A 15,400-nucleotide genomic window follows, 5' to 3' on the forward strand; every position below is an offset into this window, starting at 1 on the left:
CTGGAAGGTCTCCTGGTCTAATTAGCATATTACCATTTTATTAGTATAGAGAGAGGCCTGGTGCACGGGTTGGGGCCGGCTGGTCTGCCCTGAAGGGGTTCTTGGATCAGAGTGGGGGTCCCCTTGAAGGGCATGGCTGGCCTGGGCGAGGGGCTGAGGGCCGTTTGGGGGTGGTTTGCAGGCTGGCCAAGCCCCCAGCTTTGTCCAGAAGGTCTCTGGAAGGTCTCCTGGTCTAATTAGCATTATTATTCTTTTATTAGTATAGATGTTGTCTTATAGTTTGAGTATTGACTGTGGATTATTTCCTAGCCAGGACTCAAATACTAAGTTTTCTGAACCCAGGTCAGTCTTACCTCACTGCTCTAACACCTGGTGCTGTTCCCACCAACACCAAGAGTCCCAGGGTATAACAAGTCTAGCTGCCACCTGCTGGGTGCTTGCAGACTCCTAGGGGGGTGGGGTCTCAGGGAGTTATCAAGTGACACCAGCAGAGTTTGTCAGGCCCAAATAGCCCAAGATTTGGCGATGTGAAGGGAGGGCTCTGCACTGTTCAGGCATATGAGGGGGAAATGACCCCATTCTAGAGCCACACTACTCAGTCTGTCCCAGATTCTGCCAGGAGCCCAATTTCATCAGCGCAGAATCACTGAGAATCAGGAGGGTGGAGCTAATAGATCTCTATATCAATTTCCTACTTTGAAAGATTCACCTTAAACCAGTGGTTCTCAACCTTCCTAATGCCGCGACCCTTTAATACAGTTCCTCATGTTGTGGTGACCCCCAATTTCATTGTTACAAATTGAACATAATTAAAGCATAGTGATTAATCACAAAAACAATATGTAATTATATATGTGTTTTCCGATGGTCTTAGGTGACCCCTGTGAAAGGGTTATTTAACCCCCAAAGGGGTTGTGGCCCACAGGTTGAGAACCGCTGCCTTAAACCAACTGAGCCCTTATCCCAATTCCTGAAGATATAACTTACCCAAATATTTGCCTTTTGAGTTATTACCAAGACTCTGTCAAGCTGATGTTCTTCCTTGCTATAGCTTAATAACTCAGATTTGTTTGATCAACAGGTTTCTGTGGTATTTTTGTGGGGAGTAAAACATTGATAGTCATAGCTCTTTAAATATAAATATAAATATTTATAGATAAGATGATATAATTTCTGAGATCTGCTCCAAAAAGAAAGAATATTGAGTGTGGGGAGGTAGAAGAGGTTATAGGGGGGATAAATGGTGGTTGAAGGAAACTTGACCTGGAGTGGTGAACACATAGTACAGTGTACAGATGATGTGTTATAGAATTGTACACCTGAAACCTATATACTTTTATTAACCAATGTCACCCCAATAAATTCAGTCAATAAATAAAAATAATACAGTAAGTACCATAAAATATATACATACTAGATTCAGAGAGAGTTTCAACTATTTTCCACATGCCTTCACTAATATATAAAGGGTAAATGGAGACTGAGCTGCCAGTGCTTAAAATTATAATGTGCCAACATGAAAACGCTCATTATAAGGTCCCAATCTGCATATATCTGCCAAATTTGTTATTGATTGCATTTCTGTTCCCATGATGATGTCTCTTTAGCTCTCTTTAAAAGTGAGGTGCTTGTTTAATTAAGGGATAATCATTTCCCAGTGTGAATTACTCACACATGATATAATTTTTATCAATCCATGATGTACCTCACCATATGCACAGGGACCAAAAGTGACTGTTAAGTCCTGAACCAGAGACCAAAGGTGACTGGGTTAAATGGAAACATTGACTTGATTAAATGATGGGATTATAGACTAATTTTGCTCTTGTTTCTTGCTAATTTTTTATAATAAAGTAAAATGAATATATTTTTAAAAAACCCAGAAAGTAGATAGGGATAGGAAAATTTATCATAAAGTTTTGAAGATGGGAGTTCATTATAATATTCTGTCTGCATTTGAATATTTTATTTTTTTTAATATATTCCATTGATTCTTTTAAAAATATATATATATTTTTTTATTGATTTCAGAGAGGAAGGGAGAGAGAGAGAGAAACATCAATGATGAGAATCATTGATTGGCTGCCTCCTGCATGCCCTACACTGGGGACCGAGCCTGTAACCTGGGCATGTGCCCTTGACTGGAATCAAACCTGGGACCCTTCAGGCCAGAGGCCGATGCTCTATCCACTGAGCCAAACTGGCAGGGCTCCATTGATTCTTTACAGAGAGGAAGGGAGAAGGATAGAGAGCTAGAAACATTGATGAGAGAGAAACATAGATCAGCTGCCTCCTGCACACCCCCTACTGGGGATGTGCCCACAACCAAGGTACATGCCCTTGACCGGAATCGAACCTGGGATCCTTCAGTCCACGAGCCGACGCTCTATCCACTGAGCCAAACCGGTCAGGGCTGCATTTGTATGTTTTAAATTCTTTATGATAATAAAAAAGTTCGTTTTCTTTTTCTAGTCCTTAAGCGGAATATTCATTAAGATCACATTAAAGTTACACTATCTGACCATGACTACCAGACTCATACCCAGAGAGCATCTAGGCAAATGTAACCTAAGTTATACTGAATTTTGCTCCTGATGCAAGGCAGGAAGGAGCAGACTGGTTATAGATTTGAGAGAAATAATTCTTTTTACTGCCCTCTTACAACACCCCCAATTATATAACTAATAGATGTAACCAACTCAAATTTTACATTTAAATATTGGTTAAAGGTGGTAGATAGCATTTCCTGTGCTTTATTTATTCAGAGAGTGAAACTGTGCTATATGTTCTGACTTCTTAGTTGTGCTTAGAATGTGCTCCCTCCTGTATTCTGTTCTGGAAAAATGAAGCTTCTTATTATTTTGTTAGAACCTCAGACTCTGAAATGGGCAGTTATGATGATTACATACACACACAGAGTGGTGCTCAATTTGAGGTTTTGGATAGCTACGCATATAAGTTGACTTTTCTGTGCATTTGTATCGAGGTGGATCCAGCTCAGGTTGATGTCCTGGGAACCAGTGAGGCTCTCGCTTAAATCCTGAGGGAAGAGAAGAGAGAAGACAAGTGGAATCAGTCAATAGTAAGGAGACTTAGTAACCAATTTCATTATTACTTCCAAGGGAATAGAGAGTGAGTCCTGTAGAATTCAGAAAAGAGAGAAATCATTCACTCATTCATTCATTTATTCACTCATTCAGTTAACTTTTATTTGAGTTCCTCCTATGTTCCAGGCCTTGAATTAGGTCCTGAGAATTTAAGAATTAAAAAGAATAGTCCACCTACTATGGTTTGAACGTGGCATTTTGTTATTGTAGCTTGTATCATATGTTGTTTCAAAGTAGTGTCCAAACTGGAAAGAAAAAATAATAAATTAAAAATATAGGAGTCTACATCCAATATTTGGATATAAAGGACACAGTGACATGAATTCTAACATGCTCTGCCATATTTTAGATTGACTAGAGGTCTATATATCATTACTCTATATCCTACTAACTTTCATAACCTTTTTATGTTTGCTTAGGAGACCTAAAAGGGCAAGGACCAGGGGAAAAGCTAGCCCGAGTCCGAAGACATTGTATATTTCTTTAGATGAACAAAATTCAAACAAGAAGAGAAAGAGTACTGTCCATCTTTTTATTACCTTACAATAATGTAATATTCAACATCATAGTAAAGTGGGATAGATATTCCAACTAAGAACAGCTTCCCTCCCCAACCACTTCACTGAAAAGTATGAGAGATTTCAGCATTAGAAGTTATCAGATTCTTGCCTCTCAAACGGCCACTATTTCTTTTGCTAACAGAAGGAAACAAAGAAAAAGAAAGATACATTACCTGGGAAGGCAAGGGTTTGGGCTGCATTATATTCCTTAGATCATATCTTTCCTGGTTCCAGTTGCCCATCAGGGTACGATTTGAATAGGCATTCTCATTAGTGGTGCATCTCCATCCATACTGGGAAAACTTGGACATATTATTCCAATCTGTCCACACTTCAGCATGGCCATCTGCATTAATGAGGCTGCCATAGTGCGGGTTTGTAAGGAAACAGGAGAGGAACTCTCTCTGGGAAAAGATGAGAAAAGAAAAACTTCTTATACAAATCAGAGAGAGCAGAAAAGGCATCCCCTTTTCACCCTTGGCCAAACATAATATAAGCACACCTTACTAAGAGTCTAGCTTTCCTTCCAATTTGATTGCTATCATTGTTTCCTTTTTCCAGGTTCACAAGTCCTTTGACATATCCTCTCAATCAGTAGTATGAATGACTATATAGATTAAATGCTCCCCCTCCAAAATACAGAAAAACTTTAGTAACCCTAATACTACATACTAGCTAAATGTTCAGGTAATTTTGAGATGTGGGAATTTAAGAACTAAGAGTATTTCCCTGGCTTGTGTGGCTCAGTTGGTTGGACCATTGTACACCAAATGATGGTGGGTTCGATTCCCAGTCAAGGCACGTACCCAGGTTGTGTGGTGGATCACCAGTCAGGTTGCGTGCAGGAGGCAACCTATCAATGTTTCTCTCTCGCATTGATGTTTCTCTTTCTCTCTTCCTCTCTCTAAAAATATAAAAGTATTGTTATAGTCAAAGGGAATAGGGAGAAGTGAGAGCTAGAAAACTAGATAACACAATAAATCATAGTTTCCTTCCTTCTAGGACCAATTCAAATGCAATTATTCTATATGGCTTCCCTTGTCAACTTATTTGTCTCACACTGTACTTCATGTTCATATCTTTCTATATTTATAACTGCTACCATGTGTCAAGAGTTTTTAAAAATATATTTTTTATTGATTTCAGAGAGGAAGGGAGAGGGAGAGATAGAAACATCAATGATGAGAGAGAAGCATTAATTGACTGTCGACTTCATGCTCCCCTCTGGGGAACCAAACCCACAACCAGGGCATATGCCCTGACTAGGAATCGAACCATGATCTCCTGGTTCATAGGTCAAAGTTCAACCACTGAGCCACACTGGCTGGGCTCAAGAGTTCGTTAAGTACACTTCCAATAGCCTATACCGGACTCTAAATCCCTGAGGACAGGATTTGTGTCTTATTATCACACTCTCTCCTTCTGCCTGACCTCTCAATCAACAGTTCTTTGAACATACCAGATGACCAATATCTGATTTTCAATTTGTAAGAAATCAAAAGAAGCCCACCCATTTTTATTTTTGGCAAAAAGAAAAATATAAAAGTCTGGTCCCTTGGCTTAGGAGCAAGACATTACCTTCCCTGAAGAAAAGTAATTTGATCCTGAGGAGTTTATGTTGTTTGTAGATTCTATAGGAGAGTGACAGAAAACCTTACTCTTCTGGTCCATGTTCTTTAAAAGAAGAGATGTTACCAAACCTGGCCCTCCCAGTTCTTAAGCAGAGAAAGAATGTAGATCACTCGATCACCATGACCAGGTCACCACTCACCCACCTTGCCACAGGTAGGGACAAAGCCAATACTGTCCTCTCACATGATGTGCCTTTGCAAGACAGGTGCATGCACTGATGTCAACAAACAGCATAATGACTAAAGAGTAGCTGGTACCACAATGTTCAACAGGCTTAGTATTCAGGCTGCAGACCAAGGCGATACTGTCCTGGGGCAGTAGGACAGATACCATCATCCACTCAGTTTCCCACTCCTGGAACCCGGGGCTTATCTTTGACACCAATTCTTCTTTCAATCCCTTACATCACCTAATCATGAGGTTGTGTTGATTTTTTAATTAGCCCACTATCCTCTATCCCCACTGCCAAGTTACAATTCAGATCTCCCTATCAGCCCTGGACTCTATGACTGCAAGAGCCTCCTATTTGACCTCCATGCCATCAGTCTAGTTCTCCAATCCTTCTTTTGTTTTGTTTTGTTAATCCTCACCTGAGGATATTTTTCCACTGATTTTTAAAGAGAGTGGAAGAGAGAGGGAAAGACAGAGAAAAACATGCATGTGAGGGAAACACATCGATGTGGTTGCCTCCTGAATGAGCCGCAACCTGGGCCCAGGCCTGGGAGGAACCCGCCACCGCGGTATGTGCCCTTGACTGGAATTGAACCGGGACCCTTCAGTCTGCAGGCTGATGCTCTATCCACTGAGCCAAACCGGCTAGGGCTTTCCAATCCTTCTTCACACAAAAAAGCAGGGCTTTCGAAAATAAAAATTTAATTGTGTCCTCTTCCTATTTAAAATGTTTCAGTGTCTGGCCCCTGTTTCAGAATAAGGTCCAGGCTACTGAAATGGCTTATAACGTTCTGTATGTCCTGCCCCCTGCTTAATTTTTCAGTGTCATCTACTATCTACTCTCCCTCCAACTACATTGCAGCCAAACTCAACTGCTCTGCGTCTCCATCATGCTTTGGCATATATTGTTCCTTCTGCCACTTCACGCCTCTTGACTCGGGTAAAGTGTACTTTCCCCCCTTAGCTTTCAACTCGTCTCAATGCCAGGGAATCTTTTATTATTTCCTTTTCTTCTTCTTTTTTTAATTTTGTTTTATTGCTTAAGGTATTACAAAGAGTATTACATATGTCTCCTTTTTTTCCCCCTTGACCTACCCCCGATTGCCAGGGAATCTTTCACTCCCCCCCCCCCCCCAAATGCTAAGGTTTCCCATCTGTGTGCCCCGCGGGCACCCTGAGTCACTCCACTCCCGGCTGTGGCAGAATTGCCTCTGCTGCGCGTCCTTCCCCAGACCACAAGCTCAGCGACGCCAGAGGCCGCATCTTGGGCATCCACACACGCATCTACCTAACCGTGCTCACAGCGGCACACACTCATATTTCCTGAATGAACAAAAGGCAGGGGATGGGAGCACCTGGCGGCATTCCGAGCAGTAGAGACAATGGCCAGCAGCCATTTTGGGTGAGACGAAGACTTATCAAATCCTGTGTGTCAGGAGCGAGCAGAACGCAGAACACGCCGACTTTAACCTCTCGGCGGCCCGAGTCCCGCCCCGCTTCCTTCACTCAGAACTCCCTCCCCCTCGGCCTCTCCCTCTGCTCTACCGACTGCTTGTGACCTCATGCTTGGGTGACGAAGTCGCTCGGGGCCCCCTCGGGCTCCGGGGATTTTATTTCAGACTCTCGAGGGCGTGGGCGGAGTATGGGGACGGCGTGGTCGGCGTCTCCCTTTGGCACTCATGGTTAGGTTCATCCCTGGATGTAGCTGCACTAGTTTGTCCAGGCCACCAAGCCTGTGGTGCGTCATCAATCGGAGACGGGTGAGGCGCCGTCAGCAGGAGCCCCGCGACGGAAGTGACGTAAAATGAGCGCCTCCGAGGACGCGAGCGGGAAAACCAGTTGAGGCCATGGCACCTCGGCGCCTCCTCTTGGTTGGGGAGGGGAATTTCTCCTTCGCCGCCGCCGTGAGCGAGACCTTGGACCCGAGCACTAGTCTAACTGCCACCTGCCTCCAGCACCCCGCCGATTTCGCGGAGGACTCGGCGGCCCGGGAGAACCTGCGGCGCCTGCGCGAGCGAGGTAGCGAGCCCCCTCCGCGCGGCCCCGCGCCGGCCCCGCCCCGCGCCGGCCCCGCCCCGCGCCGGCCCCGCCCCGCGCCGGCCCCGCCCAGCGCCGGCCCCGCCCAGCGCCGGCCCCGCCCAGCGCCGGCCCCGCCCAGCGCCGGCCCCGCCCAGCGCCGGCCCCGCCCAGCGCCGGCCCCGCCCAGCGCCGGCCCCGCCCAGCGCCGGCCCCGCCCAGCGCCGGCCCCGCCCAGCGCCGGCCCCGCGCGGAAAGGGTGGGGACGTGGGCACTCAGGAGAGGGTTGCTCCTGACAGTCCCCTGAAGATCCGCAGAAAGCCCGCTCTGTGCCTAGACCGGGGTTGCTTCGCACGGTTCAGGTTAGGGAAGGGTTTTCCATGCTTCCAGGTCCTAAGACGCCCTCCTGTCTGTATTTCGTGCCAGGTGCAGAGATACGTTTTGGTGTGGACTGCACCCAGCTGGCAGATGCCTTCGAACCGCTCGGCAGGGCGTTCGACCGAATTTGTTTTAACTTTCCGCACTGTGGACGCAAAGCTGGAGTAGCTAGGAACAGGGAACTGCTTGCCAAGTTTTTCCAGAGGTGAGGAAGGGAGAGCACGCACCAGGAAAGATGGACATGACATACGGCACTGGAACATTGTAGTTTGGGAAATCAGGCTCACGTGTGTTATTTACTGTGCTGGGTTTAGAGAGAATATAACGCTCCATAAGAATACACAATCTCGTTGGAAAGGCAGACGTATATGCCCTAACCAGTGGTTCTCAACCTTCTGGCCCTTTAAATACAGTTCCTCATGTTGTGACCCAACCATAAAATTATTTTTGTTGCTACTTCATAACTGTAATGTTGCTACTGTTATGAATCGTAATGTAAATATCTGATATGCAGGATGGTCTTAGGCGACCCCTGTGAAAGGGTCGTTCGACCGCCAAAGGGGTCGCGACCCACAGGTTGAGAACCGCTCAGTGGTTAGAGCGTTGGCCTTCGGACTGAAGGCTCCCCAGTTCGATTCCAGTCAAGGGCATGTACGTTGGTTGCGGGCACATCCCCAGTAGGGGGTGTGCAGGAGGCAGCTGACCGATGGTTCTCTCTCATCAATGTTTCTAAGTCTCTATCCCTCTCCCTTCCTCTCTGTAAAAATCAATAAAATACATAAAAAAAAAGAAAGGCAGACGTATAATCCTGAAGGCTAAGTCAAAGTACAGATAGTGTGCTCCTGGGTGTCTAAAGGGCAGATCACCTATTTTTGATCATGTAACATAATGGTAACCAGTGTAGTCTAAAGGTGAGGAGCATGGATTTAGGAGCCAAACTGCCTGGACTCAAATCCACGCCCACTACTTAATAGTCGTATGGTTTTAGGTAAGCTTACTTAATCCTTTTTTGCTTCCTGGTCTATAAACTGAGGATATTAATAGTAACTACCTCATAACATTATTGGGAGTTCACCACAGTGCTTTACACCAGCGATTTTCAACCGGTGTCTGGCGGCAGGCACACTAGTATACCAAAACAGGTGGCACAATTGTGGGTCTCTGGGTCACGGCTGTCAACAAACTTTTCACAGAGGCAATATTTCAAGTTAGTATTTGAAGTATAGAATTTTAATAGGCAGGAGGGAGTGAAAAGAACAATTTTCTCCACCGGGAACTGTGACACAGCTGCAAGAATTTTTAAAACATGCAATGCCTCATTGTTTAGTCAGGGGCACTGACCCCTTTTCCCCTAGATCCATGGTCGGCAAACTGCGGCTCGAGAGCCACATGCGGCTCTTTGGCCCCTTGAGTGTGGCTCTTCCTAAGCCTTAGGAGTACCCTAATTAAGTTAATAACAATATACCTACCTATATAGTTTAAGTTTAAAAAATTTGGCTCTCAAATGAAATTTCAATCGTTGTACTGTTGATATTTGGCTCTGTTGACTAATGAGTTTGCCGACCACTGCCCTAGATTGTCAAATAAGAAAATGACAGCCAAAACAACAGTAGCCGTCCAGTGTAAATGAATCAAATTTATACCTATTTTTGTGTGTCAGATCAGCAAAAAATAAACTTTTTGGTGTGCCGCAGAGTTTTAGTAGTGTATGTGTGCCATAAGATGAAACAGGTGGAACATCGCTGCTTTACACTATTTACCAAAGCATATGGCATAATTGGAGGTCTCTTTGGGTCATGGTTGTCAACAAACTTTTCACAGAGGCACTATTTTAAGTTAGTATTTGAATTTTAATAGGCAGGAGGGGAGTGAAAAGAACAACTTTCTCCACCAGGAGGAACAGCCTGATCAGTGAATCCTGTATAGGAACTTTGCAGACATTGACTTTCTATGGCATGTAGGTGAACAATGCAAATACCAAGCTGGGTAACACTGGTCAGCCACTAGTGTCAGTTATGAGTTGAACATTGGATTTACATTCTAATTTACTTCCAGCTATTTTCTTTGCATGTTTCTTTGCCAATGGGTGTGACTAGATTTTAATTATTTCACAGCCAAACCATGTGTATATATAACTAACTCCTGTGGTTATTGCTACTTGTTTCTGATAAATGGCTGGTATTCCCCCCCCCCCCCCCCCCCCCCCCCGCCATTAGCTGTGCAGATGTTCTTGCAGAGGAAGGAGAAGTCCATGTGGCATTGTGTAGAGGACAAGGTGGGACTCCTGCTGATAATCCCACAAGAGAATGGCACAACAGTTGGCAAGTGGTTGCCATGGCAGCTCTAGGCGGATTTATTTTAAGTGATGTGCATCCCTTCAGCTGTGAGGCTGTGCCAGGGTACAGGTGCACTGGTTATAGGTAAGTAATAACAGAGGTCTAAGTCGTTTTAGCTCTCTCACTAATTATTTAAAAAAGCTCGTAGGTTTTCCTGATTCAGTCTCAAATACTTGCTTTCTTTAACAATAACAGGCTTCATATTTGGTATCTATTTTGCCAGGAGTCAAGATAAGTCATTTCATGTAGAAGGTGCTTTGAACCATATCTTCACCCGGAGCTTACCCTTTAAAGGTTCACAACCAAGAATCTTCAGGGTCAAATTGGGTGACCAGTGGTTTTCTTTTCCAGAACCAGAAGCACTTGTAGGAAAGTTGAACAGGTAACTGGTATTTTACCAGAAATTACTTCTATCTCTAACTGTATCCTGATTGGCTTGATGGCAACCATATATTGAATGGATGCTACATATACTGTTAATGATGTTGGTGCTCTGAATACTTGTCAGTCTGGCCTACATAAGCCTCTTTAGAACTAAAAATTTTCTGGTATAGTGTATGGACGGTGGTTGTCAGAGTTCTGAAATACATGATATTTCTGTTTATGGTTGATGATTTCGTTGTCTCTTCAGAATCAACTTAAGGATAATTCTTTTCTATTTAGCTATTTGCACTTTATATTCTAACTACATTGTAATTATTTACTATTTTAAGTTTAAAAGGTTATTTTGTGTTTGTGCTTACACAGGGGTTTCCTAAAAGCATCTTCCTGTCATCCTATCAAAACCATAAATGAGAAACTGATCTCTGAACTGGGCAAAGCTTTCCCTCTAAAAAGGCTGAAGTGTTCCTTCCCTTTGCTGCCACCTGAAGCAACCAGTGTTCTCACTTCCTGGAACTGTGACATTCTATCAACTGTCTTTTGGATTAATCTCCTTGAGGATAACTCAAATTCTGAGTCCCTGACTGGTGGGACAACAGAAGACATGGAGGACTTTCTAGTGTCACTTTCAGAACTTAGCTTTCCCAAGAGCCCTGGAAGAGATGGTAAGGAAGAAGCTCATGAAGGAATCTATGCCCAAGCCAAGATCTGGCTTAGACCTTCTCTCCTAGTTCATGTTCAGACTGTCATTCAAGCACCAGACTTCCTCCCAGGTTCATTGTACATCCTCAGTGGACCTGTCTTTCAGAAGTGCCACATCTTACCTTTCACAATGCCAGCGTTCCACGAGACTTTACTTATCCTTGGGTTTAATAAAAATCTGAAGGATGACTGTCTTCAGTCACTACTGAACCACCTGAAGGGCATTCTAGATAGCCTTCTGACGCAGACATTGCTGGAGGGTTCTAAACTGAGCAATTCAGTAGAATTTGTCTTTCAACCAAATGGGAAAGGTTATATGATTAATGTGAAGTCTCATAATTTTGGCCCAGATTGTGCCAAGGATCTGAGTATTGGGTCTGTTACCACATCTGTTCCAAGCATTATACATGAAGAACAGTGTTTTGTGTTTGTGTCTATGAACTTGGACCTATTAGCCATGCTTGTCTGGGGTATCTCTGACTGGAGGATGTTGTGGACCTTTGATAAACGTTTTCTGAAGAATTTCGTCCCTGAGAAAATAGAACCCTTTAAAAGTTATTCCCTATATCCTCCAATCTATGTGCATGATATTAGTTTTTGGTTAGATGAGAAAAAAGGATTTGATGAACTAGAGTTTCACACTGTGGCCCGAGCAGTGTCCCAAGACACTGTCATATCCATACAATTCCTTAGTCGTTTTCAGCATCCCAAGACTAAGCAGGTCAGTCTCTGCTATAGACTGACCTACCAGACCTGTGACAAGGCCCTTACCCAGCAGCAGGTAGCATCAATGCAGTCCCAGTTTAGGAAAGAGATTCAACGACTACATCTGACACCTCGGTAGTTTGGTAAATTCATTTCTGCAGCATGATCCTTATGAGTATGAGATGAAAAAACTCATTTGTAACTGGGCATCCTCTCTGGACTATTTTTTTGTCAAATCTTTTACCTTGTGACTGTTGACTCTAAAGGTACCTTGTGATTCGATTATTTAACTTATAGACTATAATGTGATTGGAGACCTTTGGAGTTGTGCAGTATTTTGATCCTTAGTAATGACTAGGAAAATAAATCAAACATCATCATGTACTTTAGATGCTCTATTGCTAAAGAGGCAATAGAACTTGAATGTCTCATCAAATATATATAAACTAGAGGCCCAGTGCACGGATTCATGCACCAGTGGGGTTCCTTGGCCTGGCCTGTGCCCTCTCGCAATTTTGGACCCTTGGCAGATGTGAGACTGCAGGCCAGGCCGAGGGACCCCACTGGTGCATGAATCCATACACCGGGCCTCCAGTATGCATATAAGATCTTTGGTTAATCTCTTCCTGCCCTCCCCACTACCACTTCTTGCTGAGATTCATCAGTCTGTTCCATGTTTCCATGGCTATGCATTGAGTGTCTGCCTCCTGGTCAATGTGGGCCATAGTGAACGGTTGAATGGTCGCTTAGGCTTTTATATATACACTAGAGGCCCGGTGCACAAAAATTTGTGCACTCAGGGGGCAGGGGGCGGGGGGTCCCCCAGCCCGGCCTGTGCCCTCTCGCAGTCTGGTACCCCTCGGGAGATAACGACCTGCTGGCTTAGGCCTGCTCCTGGGTGGCAGGGGGCAGGCCCAATCCCTAAGTGCAGCCCCTGGTCAGGCTCAGAGCAGGGCTGATTGGGGAGTTGGGGCGCCGCCCCGTCATGCACAGAGCAGGGCGGATCGAGAGGTTGCGATGCCACCCTCAGTCACGCTCAGGGTAGGGCCGATTGGGGGGGTTGGGGCACCGCCCCCTGTCACACTCAAGGCAGGGTCGATGGGGAGGTTGTGGCGCCACCCTCTGTCACGCACAGAGCAGGGCCGATCAGGGGGTTGGGGAGCTCCCCCTGTCACACACAGAGCCGCAGGGCGATCAGGGGGTTTGGGCGCTGCCCCCTGTCACACTGATCCCGGTGCCGGGAGCCTCGCTGCTCCACTGATCCCGGTGCTGGGAGGCATATTACCCTTTTACTATATAGAATAGAGGCCTGGTGCACGGGTGGGGGCTGGCTGGTTTGCCCTGAAGGTTGTCCTGGATCAGGGTGGGGGTCCCCACTGGGGTGCCTGGCCAGTCTGGGTGAGGGGCTGAGGGCTGTTTTCCTGGTGGCAAGTGACTGGAGCTCCCAACCGCTCCTTGTTTTCTTTCTTTCTTTTTTTTTTTTATTCTGGGCCAGCTTTAGCTCTGAGGCCTCGCTGCTGAAAACATTGATACAAAGTTTCGGTCCGGCTGGGTTTCAGTCTGGCTGGTTTCTGGTGTTTTGTTTACCTTCTTATTTGCAACATAGTACATAGTTGCTTAGAGTTGCAACTGAGAGGCTGGCAAGTGAGGCGGGGAATGTTGGAGTCCGCAGCAAGCAAGCCTCATGTTCGCTTCCAGCTGCCTGGCTGCCGGCCGCCATCTTGGCTGACAGTTAATTTGCATATACTCACTGATTAGCCAATGAAAAGGGTAGCGGTCGTACGCCAATTACCATGTTTCTCTTTTATTAGTGTAGATATATAGATATAGATATATATTTTTTCACACTGTCAATTCCTCTTCCTTTAACTCTATTGTATCATCTCAATCTATGTACAAGAGTGCTTTTTAGTCAGACCAACATTTATTAGCTTGGGTAAGTTGCAAGTGCTTCATTGGTACCATCATTTATCTTCATCATCATCATCATTTTAAATCAGTGGTTAACTATTGTGAAAGTCATGGAACTAATAGGTATCAGATTTAGAGTTTATATTTGGATTTGACTCTACAGCCCAAGTACTTTCTGCCACTTTGTTATTTTACTTCCCTTTCCCTGGTCTTCAACAGCAGTCTCTCAACTGTATTAACTCTAAAATTCGTCCCCCTCCTAGATATGGGGGCCTTCTGTTGTAAGCATCTCTAAGAGACACTGGGAGATTGGCTCAGCCTAGGACTCTGAAGAATGGGTACTCTAATGTGAATTAATATATGTTCCTATTAATAGTTAAGTTCCACTAACTGGAATTATATTGTGAACTTTATGAAGGAAATAACTGTACTATTTGTTCTTGTGTTTGGAGAAGAGCATATATAGAAAGGCAAGAATAGAAGTAAAGAAACAAATTTGGAGGTTATTATGATAACGGAAACAAGAGATAATGGTGACCTGCTGTAAGAAGTTGTTGGATAGGGCAACATTAGAAGGACTTGCTGATGAATTAAATATATGTGTGTGGGTGGAAGGTGTGGAGTTAGAGAAATCAACTAGGTTTTTGATTTGAGCAACTGGAAGAACTGTCATTAATAGGAAAACTGGAATAGGAGTAAGTTTGAGGAGTGAAGAATTAAGAAATCTCTTATGGACACATGTATTGCTTAGCTCTCCACATCCTATATAATAAAAGGGTAATATGCAAATTGACCCTAATGGCAGAATGACCTGGAATGACCAGTCGCTATGACACACACTGACCACCAGGGGGGCAGACATTCAACACAAGAGCTGACCCCTGGTGGTCAGTGCGCTTCCACAGGGGATGTGCCACTCAGCCAGAAGCCGGCTAGTGGCTGGCCAGTGCAGCGGCGGTGGCAGGAGCCTCTCCCACCTCCACAGCAGCGCTATGCATGTCTGAGTATAGGCCCGGGCAGGCTGCCAGAGGGATGTCTGACTGCCAGTTTAGACCTGATCCCCCAGGATGCAGGCCTAAGCCATCAGTCGGACATCCCCCGAGGGGTCCCAGACTGCAAGAGTGTGCAGGCCAAGCTGAGGGACCCCCCGAGTGCACGAATTTCCATGCACTGGGCCTCTAGTAGACTATACACTCATTAAAGGCAGGCTAAGTGATGTATAGCTTTTGTCCATCCCTAGCAGTACCTAATACATGATTGAGGTAGCATTTGAGCTGGATCTTAAAACAAGGTAGGGCCCTAGTCGGTTTGGCTCAGTGGATAGAGTGTCAGCCTGCAGACTAAAGGGTCCCGGGTTCAATTCCAGGAAAGGGCACGTACCTTGGCTGCAGGCACGATCCCTGGCCCTGAAGCGTGTGCAGAAGGCATCCAATCTGTGTGTCTCTCTCATATCAATGTTTCTCTCTCCCTTTCTTGCCCCCTCCCTTCAACTCTCTCTAAA

At 45.1% G+C, this 15,400-nt stretch overlaps 2 protein-coding genes across 4 annotated transcripts; one reads left to right on the forward strand and one right to left on the reverse strand.

The window, feature by feature from the left end:
- Window positions 1-1,192: 1,192 nt before the first annotated feature.
- CFAP68 (cilia and flagella associated protein 68) lies at window positions 1,193-6,984 on the reverse strand. 2 transcript variants are annotated; one of them, XM_070426947.1, is made up of 4 exons: window positions 6,826-6,984; window positions 3,841-4,071; window positions 3,286-3,352; window positions 1,193-3,040 (listed from the first exon to the last, which is right to left on the reverse strand). In XM_070426947.1, exons 1-4 carry the CDS (start codon window positions 6,865-6,867, stop codon window positions 2,865-2,867), a joined length of 516 nt encoding a protein of 171 aa, XP_070283048.1. In that variant the 5' UTR covers window positions 6,868-6,984; the 3' UTR covers window positions 1,193-2,864. The 2 variants fall into 2 exon arrangements, with proteins under 2 accessions (XP_070283048.1, XP_070283047.1); XM_070426946.1 differs by lacking the exon at window positions 6,826-6,984 and adding an exon at window positions 5,246-5,469.
- Window positions 6,985-7,300: 316 nt separating this feature from the next.
- On the forward strand, window positions 7,301-12,346 carry FDXACB1 (ferredoxin-fold anticodon binding domain containing 1). Of its 2 annotated transcripts, XM_070426948.1 has the most exons (5): window positions 7,301-7,489; window positions 7,913-8,069; window positions 10,081-10,284; window positions 10,424-10,582; window positions 10,948-12,346. In XM_070426948.1, the coding sequence occupies exons 1-5, from the start codon at window positions 7,318-7,320 to the stop codon at window positions 12,125-12,127; spliced, it is 1,872 nt and encodes a 623-aa protein (XP_070283049.1). In that variant the 5' UTR covers window positions 7,301-7,317; the 3' UTR covers window positions 12,128-12,346. The 2 variants fall into 2 exon arrangements, with proteins under 2 accessions (XP_070283049.1, XP_070283051.1); XM_070426950.1 differs by lacking the exon at window positions 10,081-10,284.
- Window positions 12,347-15,400: the final 3,054 nt, after the last annotated feature.

Source organism: Myotis yumanensis, unplaced genomic scaffold (genome assembly GCF_028538775.1).
Source record: "Myotis yumanensis isolate MYYU_CA2020_CCGP unplaced genomic scaffold, mMyoYum1.0.hap1 SCAF_10, whole genome shotgun sequence".
NCBI classification, from domain to species: Eukaryota; Metazoa; Chordata; class Mammalia; order Chiroptera; family Vespertilionidae; genus Myotis; species Myotis yumanensis.